Below are 18,219 nucleotides of genomic sequence, written 5' to 3'. Positions count from 1 at the left end.
TTAAATTCTCGAATTTTTAGTCAAAATGTTATTTGAAATTGTTATAACTCATTATTTTGATTAATGAAATTCAAAATTGATAAAAGTATTTCCTGAAATCAATCATCCTCAGTTTTACAAAGATTTCTCGCTGAATGACTAAAATAATTAATGGTAGACAATCTTAAAGACCATTTTTATCGATTTTAAATCTCAAAGATAAAAATGAAGAGTTATACCAATCTCATAGGCTATTTTAGCTAAAAAAACCTTAAATTCTCCAATGCTATGTAATTGGATGTGCATTTACACGTACTTATTTTTGCATTCTACTTTATAGTTGCTGGACCTCGAAACTTTACCAAAATGGCCCTTGGGATTATATCTAAGGGAGTTTTAACAAAAAGTCCGCGGCACTATTTATTTTAACGAAAAATCATATTTTTACAGTAAAAAATCAATCATGCTACTATTCACTTGACTCTTTATTTTGTGTTTATCATTAAAACTCAAAGTTTTCAAACCATTTACATTAGTTTTCCTTATATCTAATGGGTTTCGATCAAACATACCAAATAGTTCACTTTACAAGTACCACTGAGTAGGCCACTAGGCCCAACGTAAGGGCCCACTGACGAAACGCAAGGAAAGGATGAAAGGGTTCAGACGGTGTCTGCCGCCCTTGTAACTGTACTAAAACGCACGTCAACATATCTCAAAACGGCCCCCTTCCTAGCTTCTTCCACATGCAAACCCACGGTCACACGCTTCCAAACACCCCACCACTTTTTTCATCACATTTTCTATTTTCTTGCGCTGCACATCACTAGCAGTTCGCACCTCCAAATTCTTCAAGCTCCCCAATTGGTTGTAGAGTTTTCTCTCGAACTCACGTCAATAACGATATACATTTGTGATGAATTCGACAATTAACGTTATCGTAATTTACTGTGATACTGTTAGCGTATCATCTCAGTTTTTGTAAACTTAATCTGCTTACGAAGAAAAAAAAACTTTAAGCTTTTGACACGATAATATAAGTTTATATTGCAGATAGACTTGCCAGATCTAGTATAATCAGTAATCACATACGTCGGCAAAAATCACATGTCGCATGTTTTTTTTTTTTTTTTTTTTTTAAGAAGCATTTTGTTAACCGGGAGAATCTTGGGGATGCTTCTAAATTAATTTAATATTTTTCTTTTGAAAAATATGGAAGTCATGTTTTGTATATCTGGGTATGGTTGATTAAGTAGAAATTTAGACTTAAGCGCTCGTTTACCGGCTGCTCGCTAAACGAAACGACATCGTAGGTAAGCAGTGACTTCACCTTCCCAGTTCTCTACCCATCCACTACTCTTAGCACTTATCTTTGCATGCCCACCTACCTCTATTCTTTTTTTCGTTTTTTCTGCTTTGTTTTTACTTGTCGTTTCAACAAGTGGTTAACCGCATGATGTTCTTATAAAAATTAAATATAATTAATAATTCTTAAATAGTTGCAAAACGGCATCTACTTCGTGGGTGTCCCTGTATATGTATGGTAGCACAGCAACATCCAAATTGTAAAACATGATTTCAATGCCATTTGTCATCGTCCCTAGCCACGTAAAAATACGTGTAGAACACCAAGCACAATGTAAGATTACTAATTTCATTTGTATTAAAATATAAACTCGTTATTTATTTATATCGCAATAGACGGATTGATTATACCACGTGACGTGATTATGCTTAATAATTTCTTCCTAACTCATGGGTACGTGTTCTTCATCTTCTTCTGTGATGTCGAACCCTAAATCTCAGGTCTAGTTCTTCTTAGCCAAAAAGCAACTTATTAATGATTTTATTTTAATTATAATTAAGAGGAAACGTAGATAAACTCAAAAGGTAGGCCATGCCTCTCCGTTGAGTGTCCTTATTTCTTAATGCTGTTGCCAAAAGGCAGCAACCGGCCTGCCCTTTGAGTAGGAGGCCATATGGCAGCTCCTTGTCCCTCATAACTTAGGTGGAGTGTGAGCTTCGAGTCTCATACGCGTCCACGTAAATTTCTTAGGGGTTAAGGCATTCATTTCTTCCAAGTAACAAATACTCACACTTTTCTTAAAATTATAACATTTGTGACTAACTGTTGACGTAATTTACACTGCATCTCGAGTACAAATTATTTTCGCTCTCAGTCTAGCTTAGTGCAATATTTATTATGACATAGAAAAACGATAATTAACCCATGAGGTTAAATATTGTTCGTGGGGGGAAATGGGTAAAAAATTGTAAAGAAAAATATCTTAGTGATGAACCGACGATAGAAGCAAAAACAAGTGACTAGGTCAGCAGATATAAATAGTCGGCATAGCCACGTTTCAAGGATCCAGATGCTTCGCATATGTTCTTGTTACTTTCCAGCAAGCACGAGAGGCGACCATCCAAGAAAAGCCATCTAAATGGAGGAGTCAAATTCAAACAGATAAGAGAGTAACAAAACAATTTGTACAGCATTTTATTTAGTTCCTCGAATTTTTTTTTTATTTTTATTTACCGGATTTCAATTTCTTTGATGAATATTAGTACTGAACTCTCAGCTTTTCGAATAATCAAAAGGTCTTTCCAGAAAGGTGACCCAAAAATGATGAGATAATTATATTCCTGGTCAAACAAAAATTTGTAATAAGAACGACTGAGAATGGTGGTGAGTGTTGAGTATACGACAATATATGGGTCCTATGATGCATTTAAATTACCATATTCGGATTGGTTAAAACTTAAAAAGGATGTTGTGGCTGCAAAAACGTGTACATTAATTTAGAAAGTAGGGTATGGAATACAGATTCACTATTTTGTATTTTAGAATAGAGACCTATAAAGTTGAAACACACAAACAATAGAGTAACTAAATATAAAACGAGACGGAACTCCGTAAAAAAAGTTATTAATTACAAGATTCTTACAATTGCGATGAGCTATCTTAACAACGTATACGTAACACGTTAGCATTTTTTTTTTTTTTTTAAGGGAATGTTAAAGGGATGTAGTTAAAAAGAGTCGATTTATGAACTTACCGTCACCTCATATTTATTTGGGTAAAGTAAGAGAAATTACATCGTATGATCATGCCACGCTATCTAGTCATCCTTACTTTTAAGATCATAAAAAAACTTACAACCTATGCTTATTTCATGTATTCAGGCACCCTTCGCTCATTTATGATCCATCTTGATGAGTCTTGACCATACAACTACGTGATACAAGCGTCCAAATCAAGAAACCTCTCGTAAAGTGAACCAAAATAATGTGGTAGTAGTACAACATTTTAAGCAAATTTAGATAGCATTTATCCTTACGTTTAGCAGTTAACAAAATTTCATTTGTGTGATTGTGGAATGCTCATTAGGTCATTGAGAAATTTAATGCTAACATGATGAGATACCAATCAAAGTTTTTATGGCATTTGTGATAGGAAGGAATTATGCTTCACAAATTACAGGCTAATTAAAGTAACGTGATATAAGATTTTCTATGGTAATCAGATTCCAAAGCCCAATTAAAGACAAAGATTTCCCCAACCTTTGCAAATGGCGTGCCTAAAATTAGGCTTTGCACAAAAGACCCCACCCCCACAGTCTCTGTGCACCACTAGTTAAGCACAGTTAAACCTCCACCACACTAACGAAACACCACATGTGATTAGGCCCTTAGTCACCCCCTAACTAAGCAATGACGGTGGTGTTTTGATTGAGATTTTAAGATGCCAACTTCCAACCGGATAAACTCTCCGAAATTATCTAGTAATACAGTGTGTGAAGGGATCGAAAGCACCAGGGAAAAGTCGCTGTGCTTCCTTGAATGTGGGGATCAATACGACGTCGGCTTCTTCTGATTGGAAATTGGAAATTGGAAATTAGATTAGACTGACCGCATTTTGTTTATTTTTAATTTTAAAGTGCATTGATATTTTTACACTTAGAGGAGGTGGAGTTCGGCTAAACCACACAATGGGCAATCTAATTTGGTATCGAATTCACCATTCACGATATTCGAACCTAAAACCTCTCACTTTCAAATGAAGAGGAATATCATCAGACCCGTAGTACTGACCGCGTTTATTATCTTTTCCAATCTTATAACAGATTTTAAAATATCCAAACCTATATGATGGAAATTAAATTGTGTATAAAATTACATGCATAGTATTATGATCTGCTGACCTAAATTATATTTTTTTATCTGTAAATTTTATAAATTAAATTATGTACACTATAATCCAAGCAACTTAATGTGCAAAACTAAGACGAACAAAACCCGCAACAACATACTTAAATCTCTCAAAATACTATATGTAATCGTAGTAACACATGATAATTAGTACAACAGAAACCCTAAAACCACACGGAAAACCGGACCGCGTTTGTTTAGAAATTAGAAGATTTAGAAAGTGTCCGCCCTCTCCAGACCCTTGACTTTGAAACCGTCTTTGGTGTTTGAGCCCCAAGTCTTTTCTTTTTTTGGTGAAAGAGCCCCAAGTCTTTTGTAGTTAAAAAGTTAACCAAAAAAAAAAACTGTCCAGTGTGGGCCCACGCACCCAGAGGGTACCACTTGAACTGTTTGACCGACTTCAGTCCTCCTTGGCCACCAAGAAAACTCAACTCAACCTCCCCCCACCCAAATCTGAACGTGGTAAAGTTCCTCAAGTCTCTCTCTAATTTTCCGGGAAAAAAAAATGGGACATATGATATTTATTTAAATACGGACACTTGGTGTCACGCAACTTCCTCTTCCCCTCTCTCCCCCGTCCCTTTATATAGCCCCCCACCCCTACTTCCCACTCTCACTTCCAACTCTCAACTCTTTCAGCTCTCATTTCTCTCGCTCCTCCCATTCTCTCTCTAAAGTTTTTATCAGCAATCATCAGATGGCTCTGCAAGCTCTCAACTCGCCAACAGCCGCCGGACCCTCTCCTTTCCCATTTGAGAACGAGGCCTCCAGCCTCGGCTATGCCGAGCCGTGGACCAAACGCAAGCGTTCCAAGCGTCCACGCCTCGACACCCCTCACTCCGAGGAGGAGTATCTTGCCATCTGCCTCATCATGCTTGCCCGCGGAAACAGAGGTGGAGACCTCGCCTCTACTACCGCCACCGCCGCCACAGACACTAAAGAAACAAACTCCGCCGCCTCACACCAGATCATCACTCAATCCCCTTCTATGGAGCCCTCCACGTCAGCAGCGCCGCCGGTTAAGCTGAGCTACAAGTGCTCTGTTTGCGACAAGGTCTTCTCTTCTTACCAGGCGCTCGGAGGCCACAAGGCCAGCCACCGGAAAGGCTCTGCAGCCGGATCGGCCATCGAAGGCCCGTCCACGTCATCAACCACAACAACCTCTGCCGCCGCCGCCACTGCCACAGCTTCCGGTAGGTCCCACGAGTGCTCCATCTGCCACAAGTCTTTCCCCACCGGTCAAGCCTTGGGCGGCCACAAGCGCTGCCACTACGATGGCGGCGCCGCCGGATCCACAGCCACCACCACCGCTACCACGAGCGTTATAACTTCCTCTGAGGGAGTCGGGTCAACTTCTCACGCGGTCAGCCACGGCCACCCGCGAGAGACGTTTGACCTGAACCTGCCGGCGTTGCCCGAGTTCTCCCGCGACTTCTTCGTCTCCGGCGAGGACGAAGTGGAGAGCCCCCACCCGACGAAGAAGCCCAGGCTTCTACTGATGATGAAGCCCAAAATCGAGATTTCACAGGACCAACAAAATTAGGACGACGATTCCGGTCGACTCTGCGAATCAGCTTCTGTAGACATTAAATTAGGAATTAAATATTGGAATTAATATCCGGCGTGTAATTTCAGTTTTTTCTTTGATTTGTTTTACGGGTTTGGATTATTTTGTTATTGTATAAACATGCTGTTGAAGTAATTGGAATATTCAATTAATTCTTTTTCCAAAATTAATCAGCGATGCACATATGTTATTTAATTTATTAATTTTATGGCGTGTTATTTACGTTGTTGGATGAGTGGCGCAACCGAGTCAAAACCGGGTCGGCGTGAGTTGTGGGTGGTGGCGGAAAGGTAGAGTAGGGCGCTTGCGCTTGTGCATGTTGGTTTTGTATTTGAAGAGAAATGGCTGAGTGCGTGTTTTTGTGACGGTTTTCAAATGTGAAATATTCTGCACACATCTCACACTCTCTCGTAGTGCTCACTATCCAGCTACAGCACATGAGGTTCACGCACAAATGCACGTGCACGTCGGTTATTTATCGTTTTCTTCCAGAACAAGTTAAGGATTGCCTTATGAGTTTATGACATTCTTCCGATTTGATTTGTGTCGATTCACCCCTCAACTTAAACACTTGCTGATTTACTCTCATTACCAAATTTACTTTATTTTTGCCATTTCTTTTTTATTACCAATGCTTTTAGAGTGGATGAAATTAATTCTCAATTCGTAAGAAGATCTGCCGAATTTTGAGCTAGGGGCATGTTTTGACATATTAAATGACTCAAAATAAAATAGAACGTTCATGAGCAAATTCGAAAAAAGGTACAATATCGATCGACATTTACCAAAAAGATTTCTTTTCTTCAATGTTTTATCTAAAAGTGACTCGAACATGAGACTGAACCGTTTCATTTTTCTAATTGATAGGTATGTTAAGGTGGCGAGTGGCGAGTGGAGACTGAGGGGGAAGAGATCAACAAAGGAAAAAACTGTGGGTTGGATAAGAAGAAGGATAGAAGTTGGGGGCTTCGGATGTGGTGTTCCCGTGTGGAACTCGTGGAATAGATTTGGATGCCAGGTGGATCTTAGGACCTTACCCAGAGAAGCTTCTCTGCTTATTATATTTTTTTTCTCCCAATTTTTCAGATAATATAGAGTGACCAGTTACGGTAAAAGTCAGCAAAAATGCCACGAACCACCGCCATACCTACAGACCTTTGAGGCCGTTTAACATGTGTTAAAAATAATAAATCAACGTTGTTTTCTTTTTTTTTTGGTAATTAAAAAAAATATTTATAAATGGTAGAATGTTTCTTGTTGCAAGTGCAAATAGCAAGTGACCAAGTTGGCCACATTCATCTCTATATATTATTTATTTATTTATTTATTATGTGTATTTAGTTAGTTCCCAACTTCCCCTCTGCTGTGGCGCGATGTGGCCGCCTTATATTTACGGGTATGCCTTTGCCTAGATGCAACCAGGGCGCATCTGACTTTTTCTACGTTCAAGGCTACCAAAAGTCCTAATCCATTTGTCAACGAGTTGCCATTTCCTTGCCATGAGATATGCTTTTACATTAATATAAAAAAACATGCACATTGGTTTACAGTTAAGCGATACGTTGCTTCAATATGTAAACTAAATACAGTGAATGCATAAAAAAAGTGCAAGTTATAACTGTTTGACAGGGGTTGCATTTGTAGAGCGGTAATCTTTTATTGTCGATGAGTAGGATACGTTCCAATTCAACCATTGCTAGAGGAATGGCGCATTACGTTTTCTCAAATTCTCTCTTCCCGAAAGGGGGGAAGCATGTACAATGAATGTATCTAGATAAAGTACCGCTTGCGTAGAGCACTGGCCAAATTAAGCCAAAACTTTTTCAACCCGACTTAAATTATAGGTTACTTGAGGAACTGACCAAGGCAGATAACCGTAGCCTTGAATTGAACATGTTCTCTGCTCAACTAGGGGAAGGACCGGAAGGTGAAGAATCAAGAGTATGGGTTACATACGACAAGTAGCATTTGCGTGTAGGAGAAGAACGTATATTTAAGGAATAATGTTGTAATTATATATAATAACGTATGGCATATGCCAGTATTAAGGAATAATATACGAAGCTCCCGGTCAACTTGCTAGTCGTTAGTGAGTGTATAAAATACTACAACCGGTGGAATAAACTGTAAACCGCGTGGGATGGCAATCTTGCCAAGAGTCCACTCCCAAAGTCTTGTCAATGGCTTAGAACCGAGGGCAACTGTACACATTTGTATATCTTCCTTTTCACACTATAAATTATGCCCGGAAAGCGGTCCGATCTGATTTAGTTTACGTCTCAAACCACGACCGAACTAATATTAACACCGGCGTTTAGTTTCTTTTCCGATTTGGCCTAAAACTACAATTGTCTCGAGTAAAAGCCAAAACTTACTGTTTGGACTGTTTTAATTTGGTCGGTTTGACATCACAGGGTTTTTGGTCCACGCCGGCTCAGTTGGCACTAAAATACATATTTGGTAAGTTTTCTAACTTGTGATAGCGGGGACTGCACCGAATTATATAAAATAAAATAAAAAAGGTTAAACACTGATCTATCAACATACTCAGCAGAGGCCCCACTCCACTTGTAAAAAGCCCCAAACTCGTGTGGGTGTGATCTCTTGGTCATGCGGTGTAGAGTTCAACATCAAGAGAACATGGCCACTTCATCACGCGAGAGGGGGGGTGAATTAATAAACCGGTAGCTAACTAGTGAGCTAATTGCTAGCCCAATGATTTATTAGTTGGTCGGCTAACCTACTCGGCAACTACAGCTTCGTAGACCCCCTTTTGATGCTCTTCAATCGCAAATGGGCTTAGGATATTTAACATTGCAATTACTAGCCTACCTAATCAATAATGCTTTCAACCGTGGTGGCTGTGGAGTGGAGCTCACTAATTGTCAATGTTTCATAAACTCCAATAGTACGTATAACATACTTTTAAAATAAGACGTTACACACGACGATAAGTTGAAAAATTAATAATACTTAGTTTGTCTTTTTGAAAATAGGCATTTTTACATACCGATCAATCACAGTTTTACACGTAAAAATGAAAGAAGTCAAACAATGTATACGGTGTTGAATGTAAGTCCCATCCCATACGAGAAAATAAAAATAAGTATACAAGTCTATGTTTCCATTTCTACTACAACTAAAAACTTTTGTAATAAAATTCAATATCTAGTAATATGCGTTTAAGTCAGAACAATATAAGTGTAATCAGGAGTGGGTCAATGCCCCTATCTAAATATTTGACACACTACACTATATACTGCCCTCCCATTATTGTGAATCGAATTTTAAAAAAAAAATTCTTAAATATAAATACGGTATCGTTAAACTAACTGGTCATACATGTCAAAAGTCAGTATTTTGGTTTGGCCGCTTGATGGCTTTGATTTTTATCTTCAATACGTATTCAGATCTGGGCCGATGACCTAATTTATGACGTGTCATGGTATTAGATTCATGGGTCGTGCATGTTTATGGCAATTAAAAATCTTCTTGTTGTGATGAGGTGCTGGGTCAAATTTAGGAAAGAAAATTAGCGCAGTTCCTCCACCTAAACATGTATGTTCAAATCGCCACACAATCCATTCTTCCAAGAAGCTTCTTCGGGTCAAGTTCATTGTATTGTTTGATGACTGTAAGGGTAAACTTTTGATGTTGGACTGCGTTCTTGTTTGGTAGGCCGACCACAGCAGTATCCCAACACCATTGTATGCGGAAGTAGATATATCGTTACATTGAAAAACTATTATGTATCGTCGAAATAATTATCTCTGATACATAGTCATACGATGTTAGAGATAGAGATATGAAAAGTCCCACATGTGATAAAGAAACGCAACTGTTTTCTCAGCTAGACCAAATATACAATCATGATGACGGTATTTTAATCTAATAATACTATCTATATAAAAAAATTAGAACACATAATATTACATTATTAATTTAAGATATTTTCACAAACTCCGTACCCTATATTACGTAACCTCTCTCCCGAGCAGGACCACTTACGGAAGTGGGTTGTCACCATTTCAGCAGAGGTGGGAAAGTTCCATTGTTGCCCACATTGGATTTTTCATCTGTGAGATGACACATGGCTTCTGTATCCACCACCAAAAACGCTTGCCCACTTCTCAATTACCTCCAACAATTGAAATCCATATTTTCAATTTTTATCTTACTTTATTCTCTCTTTGGGCTGACGTGGATTTTACCATGCAAGACTAATTTTAAGCATATCCGATGTGATTTAGTTTGAATTTTGAAATTCAAACTCATTTAACGATTATAAATAAGATAGTAAATATGCACCATACAAAATAGTGGTGAACAAAAATGCTCAATCGCTGATAAGGTGAGTTTTGGGGGCACTTGATTTCTTCGCTCGAGCTATAAATTTAGAGAGTTTTAACAAAAAGCTCATGGTACTGTTCACTTTGACAAAAAATCATATTTTTACACTAAAAAGTCAATCATGATACTATTCATTTTACCATTTATTTTATCTTTATTAAAACTCAAAGTTTTCAAACCTTTTTTATTAATTTTCTTATAAATTTATTGCCGCGTGGTTTTCTTTGGGAATAGCTTTTTATGGAGGCCATTATTGTACCATATATAGCTTGACGTTTGTTAAAACTTTAAAGTGCTTTAAATTTTGGTAGATACAAGAAGATGCTTATAAAGAGATTTTTCAGTGTAACAGTCACACGAGATGATATATCATGTGTCATTACATAAATATTAAATAGTGGGATATGTGTGTCAAAAAGTTGATAACTTAAAAAATATAATTTTCCACTACTTACATAAAAACACGTGGATGTACCACCCGCATTCCCGTCACAATTAAAATTTTCTCGATGCTTATATGTGTCTTTAGTTTTCGTTTCTTGTTTATGATCATGAAACTTTTCAAACACAGTGCTTTTTTAAGATGCAATTTTTGTTTGTGATATTCATGTTGAGTTTTACATGAAATTTTTGTTTGGCCATTTGAGGGATGAGCTTAGCCTCATAATGGACTATCAAATAATGTGATTCAAATTCGTCTTTGGTGCGAATCAAATCTAAGATCTCTCATTTACAAGTGAAGATGAATATCACTAGACTGTAGTACTAAATAGTTTGTTTGGTCAATTTTATACTATTACTAAAACATCTTTTTTCAAGTATTATTAGGATTATGATTTTTATTCAAAGACAAAAACCCAGGATTATGATTGTCTAGCCCAATCCAACCCAACAGTTGGATTGGACCGCTGGTCAACTTATTTCACACATCTTAGACAAGTCAAATGGACCGACCCATTTGATTGAGATTGATCAAAGAAGTTATAAGCCCAGCCCTTTGATATTTTAGGGGTGGTCCGGGTGGATCATGGTCTATGCAGCTAAAACCCTGCAAGGCCCTGCAGGTATATTTCCGGCTAACCGATGATTTCATACGTGCTTCCTTGTTGGGGCAAAAAAAATTCGTGTCTTCTAATCTTCGAACAAGTAATCTTGCAATCACGTCCAGAAACTATGGACATAATTTTTGCTTGCCAACAATGAGGGAATGAAAGAGTATTTGCAAAAACACTATGACATTTGAGTTAGTGATTGTTTGAGATGATTGTAATAGTATTTAGAATAATCTCGTACCTTTTTTTTTTTTTTTCTCTCTCTCTCTCTCTCTCTCTCTCTCTCTCTCTCTCTCTCTCTCTCTCTCTCTCTCTCTCTCTCTCTAGGTTAGTCAACTGACCTTCAAAAGGCATTGAAGTTTTACATCATGTCATGTGACCAAAATGAATAAAAAAACTAAATAAAAGATTTCAAAATTTTTACATCAGAAAAAAATTGATTAATTATAAAAGTTCAGAAGTAATTGGCTAAACTAAAGTTCATAAGACCAACTTTAATGGTGGGCTAAAAGCCAAATTACCCCCCAAATTTTCCCCCCAAACCCACTCCAACCCAAGGGGAAATTTTGGGCTAAATGCTAAACCAATGCCAAATTCCCCCCAAAATTTAGCCCAGAAATCGGAGTGGACTCCACTCAATATTTATCAGAATTTAAATTTTTTTAGATTAAAATGTTCATAAAATTAATTTACGATAGTCTACATATTTATTTAAAAAAAAATTTTAATTTAACAAAAAAAAAGCCTAAATTCATTCTTTAATAATCCCCGGCTAAAATTTTAGGCTAGAATGGTTGAAGCAGAAAAGCTGTTTCTGGGCTAAAAACTAAATTTTCCAGGAAAAAAAATTTGGCTTTTAGCCCAACCATTGGAGATGGTCTAAAAGAAATTATCAACTCTTACAAATTAAGAGGAGAAATCAACGAGTACATTCATAAGTAAATTACCAATTAAATTTATTTTTATAAATAAATTAGTCACGAGGCAAAAATTGAGGGAGTAAAATATAGGAGAGTGAGTCATTGACAGTCCACTCATTGGAACTCGGAGTTCGTCTCTCTCTCTCTCTCTCTCTCTCTGCCTTCAAAGCTGCGCCGAGTCGGCAGTTCGGCACTCATCCCAACACTTGACGAACAACCTCAACAAGAATTAAAAAGCGAGTGCAATGCTAATCCAACGGCTCACGCCCTCTCAAACGCCCGGATCCAACGGTCAGAGCGTTACATATTGTCGCGGAAACACGGAGCCGCTCTGTCTCGCCCGGAGTTTGGAAAATATTCCCTCGACAAGACCCTTGTGGGCCCCCGGCCCCAAGTACACCGTCATAAACCACATACAAACTGTTAGTAATGAGTTCACACGAAAACAACTTATCAGTTTGCTATTATGCAACGTTGTAGTTAAATAATATAAAATGAATTTACACATAACATACTTTAATAGATTAGGATGTCAAGTGTCGGAGAAATCCTCTTTTTGTACACATATTTTATTCTTTTGTATTTTCGATTACCAAGGAAATGAGGTGAACTTAACTTCACAATTAGCTACCAATAAAGTGGTTAAAATTCATCTTTAACGAGAATCGAACTTAAAACCTATAATTTACGAGTAAAGAAGAATGCTAAATCGTATTACTAAGTAATTATTCTAATTCTTTGTTTAAAACACAATATATACTAAAAAGTAAGAAATAGATTAAACCTGAACAAAGATAATAATTTATATCCAACTTGTTACATAGAAAATAAAATAAAATCAGATACTACCTTTTATTTCACTTTCCTTTTCTATTTATTCAGTTCAAAGATGGAGCAAGTATTGGATAAAAACTTGGAAAAAAAGTGTATGCGGATAACATTTCCTGAACTCCGAAACTCGACCACAGTTTCCTCTCTCTCTCTCTGGTCCCTTGTTTCTGCTTCTCTAAATACCAAAACCAAGCTTCAAGTCTCACACTCTCGCTTTCTCCCCTCAACAAACCAAACAACTTTGAACTGAGAAGAGAGAGAGAGAGAGAGAGAGAGACAGAGACACAAGGATTTGATCACTAACCTTTGATTTAATCAAAATTTTGGAGGGGAGGCTTATCGGACAGTGGAGATGAGCTGCAACGGGTGCCGAGTACTCCGGAAGGGATGCAGCGCGACATGCGTACTCAGGCCGTGCCTGCACTGGATCGACTCTCCCCAAGCCCAAGGCAACGCCACCCTGTTCCTCGCCAAGTTCTTCGGCCGCAGCGATCTCCTCTCCTTCGTCTCCACCGTACCGGAAACCCAACGCCCCGGTAAACAAAAAATAAAAATAATCAATAAATTACACAATATTTTCGTAATTTTACACGATTAATTTCAACATGAATTAATCCTTATCCTTCCTTTTTCTCGATCAGCTCTGTTTCAGTCTCTGCTGTTCGAAGCGTGTGGCCGCACGGTGAACCCGGTGAACGGAGCGGTGGGGCTTCTGTCGAGCGGGAACTGGCAAGTGTGCCAGTCGGCCGTCGAGACGGTACTCTCCGGAGGCGTTTTGAGGCCGTTACCAGCGTTTACTGCGCCGAGCCTCGACGAGTCTTCGGACACGTTCAGCAGAGGCACATGCACCCCACAAAACCGCTGCTATCAGTCCGTACCGTCAGTGTCGGCGTACTATGGTGCGGGGCCAATCCAACCGTTCGAGGTGGCGGGGTTCTCTCTGAAGCCGAATCTCGCGGCGGGAGAGAGAGGAAGAGGGAGGGGAATGAGGAGCTACATAAGTGCCGCGATGGATCAGCGGCTGAGAGATACGGTGTCGTTTGATTCGGAAGAGTCGGCAATGACTACGACAACGACGAGGAGCTTTAAAAGCGGCGGCGATCTGAAGGATTGCAAGCTTCTGAACCTTTTCGTTTAAGATAATCTAAGAGAGAGAGAGAGATTTTGTTTAACTAATGAAGAATTAGTAGTAATTAGAAGTGATCAGTGAATAATGTACTCTGAGAGGAAATATGATAATCGGAGCCTATCAGTTTTGCGTTGGATATTCCGGTGAAGTTATTTCTTCTTATTTTTCTAATTTAATTTTCAGTTATTTCAATTATTTGTCTTATATTTTCGGGGTAAAGAGTTTTTGGGATGTTTTTGGGATGTGCTATTTATACATCATTTTTTATTTTTCACATCTTTTATTAATTTATATATTTTAATTTTCTTTAATAAATTCAATTCAACTGTCTCAAATTAAGAGAGTATGTATGATATAAAAAATTGATTTGGATCCTCTCCTAAGCCCAAGGAGAGAATCCTCCTATCCAAGACACGTAGGTCGTTGGATTTTCATCCAACGAATATAATTATTATAATTTTAAAAAGATATCTTGTTTGTAGCTGTTGAATAAAAATTCAACGACCCACGTGTCTTGATCAGGAGGATCCTCTCCTTAGGCTCAGGAGAGGATCCAAATCTGTAAAAAATGATATGTGAATAGGACACCTCTCTAATGGTAATGGTGGCGTGTCGTGATTGCCGTCTGGCGACGCAGGTTTCCATGGGATTGTCCTGGGCCTGGCCGTACATCTTCACCTTTGGAGCATGTGAGAATTACACAACCCCTGGCATTAGAAAAGGAATCCTCCGATTCCTTCCGCAAATTCTTATCAATCAATTAATTCAAGTTTTTAAAATTTAATTTAACGGTTAAAAATAAAGAATTTTTTTAAAAGTTATAATAATTTTAGCTGTTGGCTTAAATTTCAAAGTCCTGTTAATTGACAGTATTTGGTGGAAGAGATTTGGAGGATCTCTTTCCCTGGCATTATTACCCGTCTGATTAACTCATGCTGATGAGGACAAGTGGAAAGTTATCTTGATTTTCACATGAAGAAGACTTAACACTTTGTTGTTAGAGAAAGACTTATATGTACTCGTAATACGTCATTTTACATCGTAAATGACTATTTGAAACATACTTTTAATTTTTCACATGACATTGTATATTTAACTGATTATAAAACATAGGATGAACTGTCGATTTAGTCCCTGAATTATCACTTAAGTGAAAATTAGGTCTCTGAATTATTTTTTCAGAAAAATAGGCCCCTCAACTCATTACAAACAGCCAATTTCATCACTGCTGTTAGATTTCAAGTTTTTCCATCTAATTTTCTATTAACTTAGGTCATATGACTTGTGCATGACATAATTTGAAGGATAAAATCATCATTTCATCGCTTATGAAACACAACCAGGAGAAACATCCATCTCCTCACTTTTCCCGTTCAAATTTTCCCAAAATTTGAAATTTATAAAGCCTAATTTGCAACTTTTTAAGCTGGGAATATCATACAAACATTAAGGGCTTTCAATTTGACCATCCCAAAGCAAATTTCATGAAAATAATTTCAACTCTCAACAACAAATTTCATTAAAATAATTCCATACTATATTTTCTCTATTTTCGATCCAAAAATAAAGTCTAAGGCACCAATTCCACATAACAAAACAAGGTTAGGCAAGCAAAGCAAGTCATGAACTGCCTTTCTTAAGTCCTAGGCAGTGTTTACTTTGTCATTATCTGCCTTTTACAAAACAAGTCATTAATTATCTTTTACAAAACACAACATCTGAACATTCATGGTCTCCAAGTCCTCGCTCTTTTTGCTGCAGATTTGTACCTTCTTGGTTCTCCAGTTGGAACCGATTGGCCTTGTACCACTTGTTCACTTTCTCTCATTTCAAAATCAAACTGATTGCAAGTATACTACAAAAAAACCATACCCTTCCCCTTGTCCTTCTAGCTCTACCTTTTCCCTGCATGTAAGAATTTATTGTTTCCATTAGTTGAATATATCAATGGAAGAAATGCATGGGTTACAATATTAAATACTTACTTGTCCATTGTTGCTGCCTTCTCCTTGTTTTAGAGGACATTTGGAAAAAACCAGCGCATTCAAGTATGAAAACAATAGGACCACACAAACACCAATTTAATTCATTAGGACCACCTAATTCGACATAAGTAAAAAAACCAAATTTGATAGCATTAAAATCCCTAAAACCTAGTACAACGATGGAATCTATGCAAACACAGAAAGAGACAACATAACTTGATTTTTTATTGAACCAAATTAAGTACTCGATAAAAATTCATCTGATGAACAAAATTAAGTACACTTATTGTAACGTGGAGGCTCCCCACCATCTCTGAGTTGGAAAGAGATCTTTTTGTTCAACCAACGTTGAAAATTCGTCAAGATTTGTCTCTGTTTGAGAATTTTTTGAGCAAAAGTTTCAAAACCGCCTTAAAGTGCAATGCACCTAGATCATCAACCAATAGGCGCAAGAACAGCCGAGGAGCGAAGCAGGCGCTGTCTCTTTTCTCTCTTGAAAGAGTCCTGGTTACCTTAAAGACCAACACCATTGTATGGCCATAGAAAATGATGATTTTACCCTTATACATATGTCATGTGCAAATCACATGACCTAATTTAACAGAAAATTGAATGGAAAAACTTGAAATCTAACAGCAAGGATGAAATTGGCTGTTTGTAATGAGTTTAGAAAGCTATTTTTATGAAAAAACAATTCAAAAACCTAATTTTCACTTGAGTAATAATTCAAAGACTAAATCGGTAGTTTAGAAACCTATTTTTCTGAAACCATAAGTGGCGTATTGATGTTCTTGAACATGTAACAGAGGGCGATACTTTATGAGTAAACATGGGGAGATTACAATTATCCACCTGGAATACATGTGGCAGCGACAAGTACATATGAAACAAAGAAAAATAATGGGGGCAAAATGCTTACGTAAGGAATGACAACATATGATTTGAATTTATTAATTTGTATGCACGCGTATAATTTAATGGGATCTTTTGATATGAATCTAAAGTAACTAAAAATTGGACTTATTTTAAAAGTCAAAAGTCATTAAAAATTGAACTTATTTCAAAATGTGATCTATAAAATTGGACCTATTTCAAAATTTCCCTAATTTTTTAATTGATGTCAAACGTGCTTCCGACTTGTGAGTTTTACTAAATCAGTTAATTAGTGATCATTCGTTTCTAATTACTATTAGCATGTTGTTCGAGATAACACACAGATTTGGGAAATGCAAAAGGCCCTACGATTTGCCTAATCTGGTGCTTGTTTATAATTAAAGCATTCAACTGCCCACCTGTCCCCAGCACCAGGATTAATAAAAAGTCTTACATTCATCATAATAATTGATATGCATCTACCTGATTTTCTCTTTTTCTTGATATGCATCAAATTGGTTTTTGTGTTTTAGGCGGTGAGAAAAAATGCATTCTTTATAATAAGTTGGTTTTTTTAAGCGAAACAATAGCACTATATTAATTATTGGACAAGTGAACTGGTATTATGGCAGTTCAAAAATTCAATTGTGGTCTCTTCATATATATTTTTTTCTAAATATAAAAAACTTACAAGTTCACAATTAATTTTTTAGAGTGTAAAAAACAATACAATCCTTTTAAAAGAACAGTTCGTATGTGATTTGGAGGTTTTTCAAAACAAAATAAATGACCAGTTTAAATATAAAGTCAACTTGGCCAGTTCATGGGTTACAACGTACATTAATTGAATGTTGAGATGAAAGACACTACAACAAACAAAAGACGAGAGTGAGTCATAATCTCTTTTTTATAATAAGTTGTTAACGCATGTCAATGAGTCATAACTTGGTATTGAACTTGCTATATATATATATATATATATATATATAAATATAAATCAACTTTGCATTTGTGTGATGAATTGTTATTGGCATTCCAAAAATTTCATTCTATACTCTAAACTTTCTATATTTGGAAAGAAAAATACAATTGTGAGGAGTGTAGAATGAAAATTTTGAAGTGTCAATAACACTTCTCTTTGTGTGAGTCAAATTCTAAATCTCTATAACTGAGTAGAGAGAATATATTGCTAAGCCAACCATTCATATGTATATACTTCAACTTCATTGAACCATTCTCATCTCAAGTACAAGAGCTGAAGGGGATTTTATTTTTTATTGCAACCAGCACCATCCTAATAGCAATATTGTCCAATAATTGC

The 18,219-nt window shown here is 37.0% G+C and overlaps 1 protein-coding gene and 1 pseudogene across 2 annotated transcripts; both read left to right on the top strand.

Annotated features, from left to right (window-relative positions):
- Nucleotides 1-4,793: 4,793 nt before the first annotated feature.
- LOC137743658 (zinc finger protein ZAT10 pseudogene) lies at nt 4,794-5,928 on the top strand (annotated as a pseudogene). The gene has a single exon (XR_015957213.1). The product of XR_015957213.1 is annotated as a zinc finger protein ZAT10 pseudogene (transcript).
- A 7,335-nt stretch (nt 5,929-13,263) lies between these two features.
- On the top strand, nt 13,264-14,178 carry LOC137747956 (LOB domain-containing protein 37). Its single transcript, XM_068488078.2, has 2 exons — nt 13,264-13,447; nt 13,553-14,178. The coding sequence occupies exons 1-2, from the start codon at nt 13,264-13,266 to the stop codon at nt 14,047-14,049; spliced, it is 681 nt and encodes a 226-aa protein (XP_068344179.1). The 3' UTR covers nt 14,050-14,178.
- The last annotated feature ends 4,041 nt before the right edge of the window (nt 14,179-18,219 follow it).

Source organism: Pyrus communis, chromosome 15 (genome assembly GCF_041283825.1).
Source record: "Pyrus communis isolate YQ-2024b chromosome 15, ASM4128382v1, whole genome shotgun sequence".
Taxonomy (NCBI): Eukaryota; Viridiplantae; Streptophyta; class Magnoliopsida; order Rosales; family Rosaceae; genus Pyrus; species Pyrus communis.
This window is presented reverse-complemented; position numbering and strand designations above follow the sequence as displayed.

Bases quoted from the DNA above. Each gene is read 5' to 3' on its own strand.
- LOC137747956 (XM_068488078.2), top strand. From the start codon at position 13,264: ATGAGCTGCAACGGGTGCCGAGTACTCCGGAAGGGATGCAGCGCGACA. The intron at 13,448-13,552 runs GTAAACAAAAAA...TTTCTCGATCAG, and splicing joins ACCGGAAACCCAACGCCCCG to CTCTGTTTCAGTCTCTGCTG.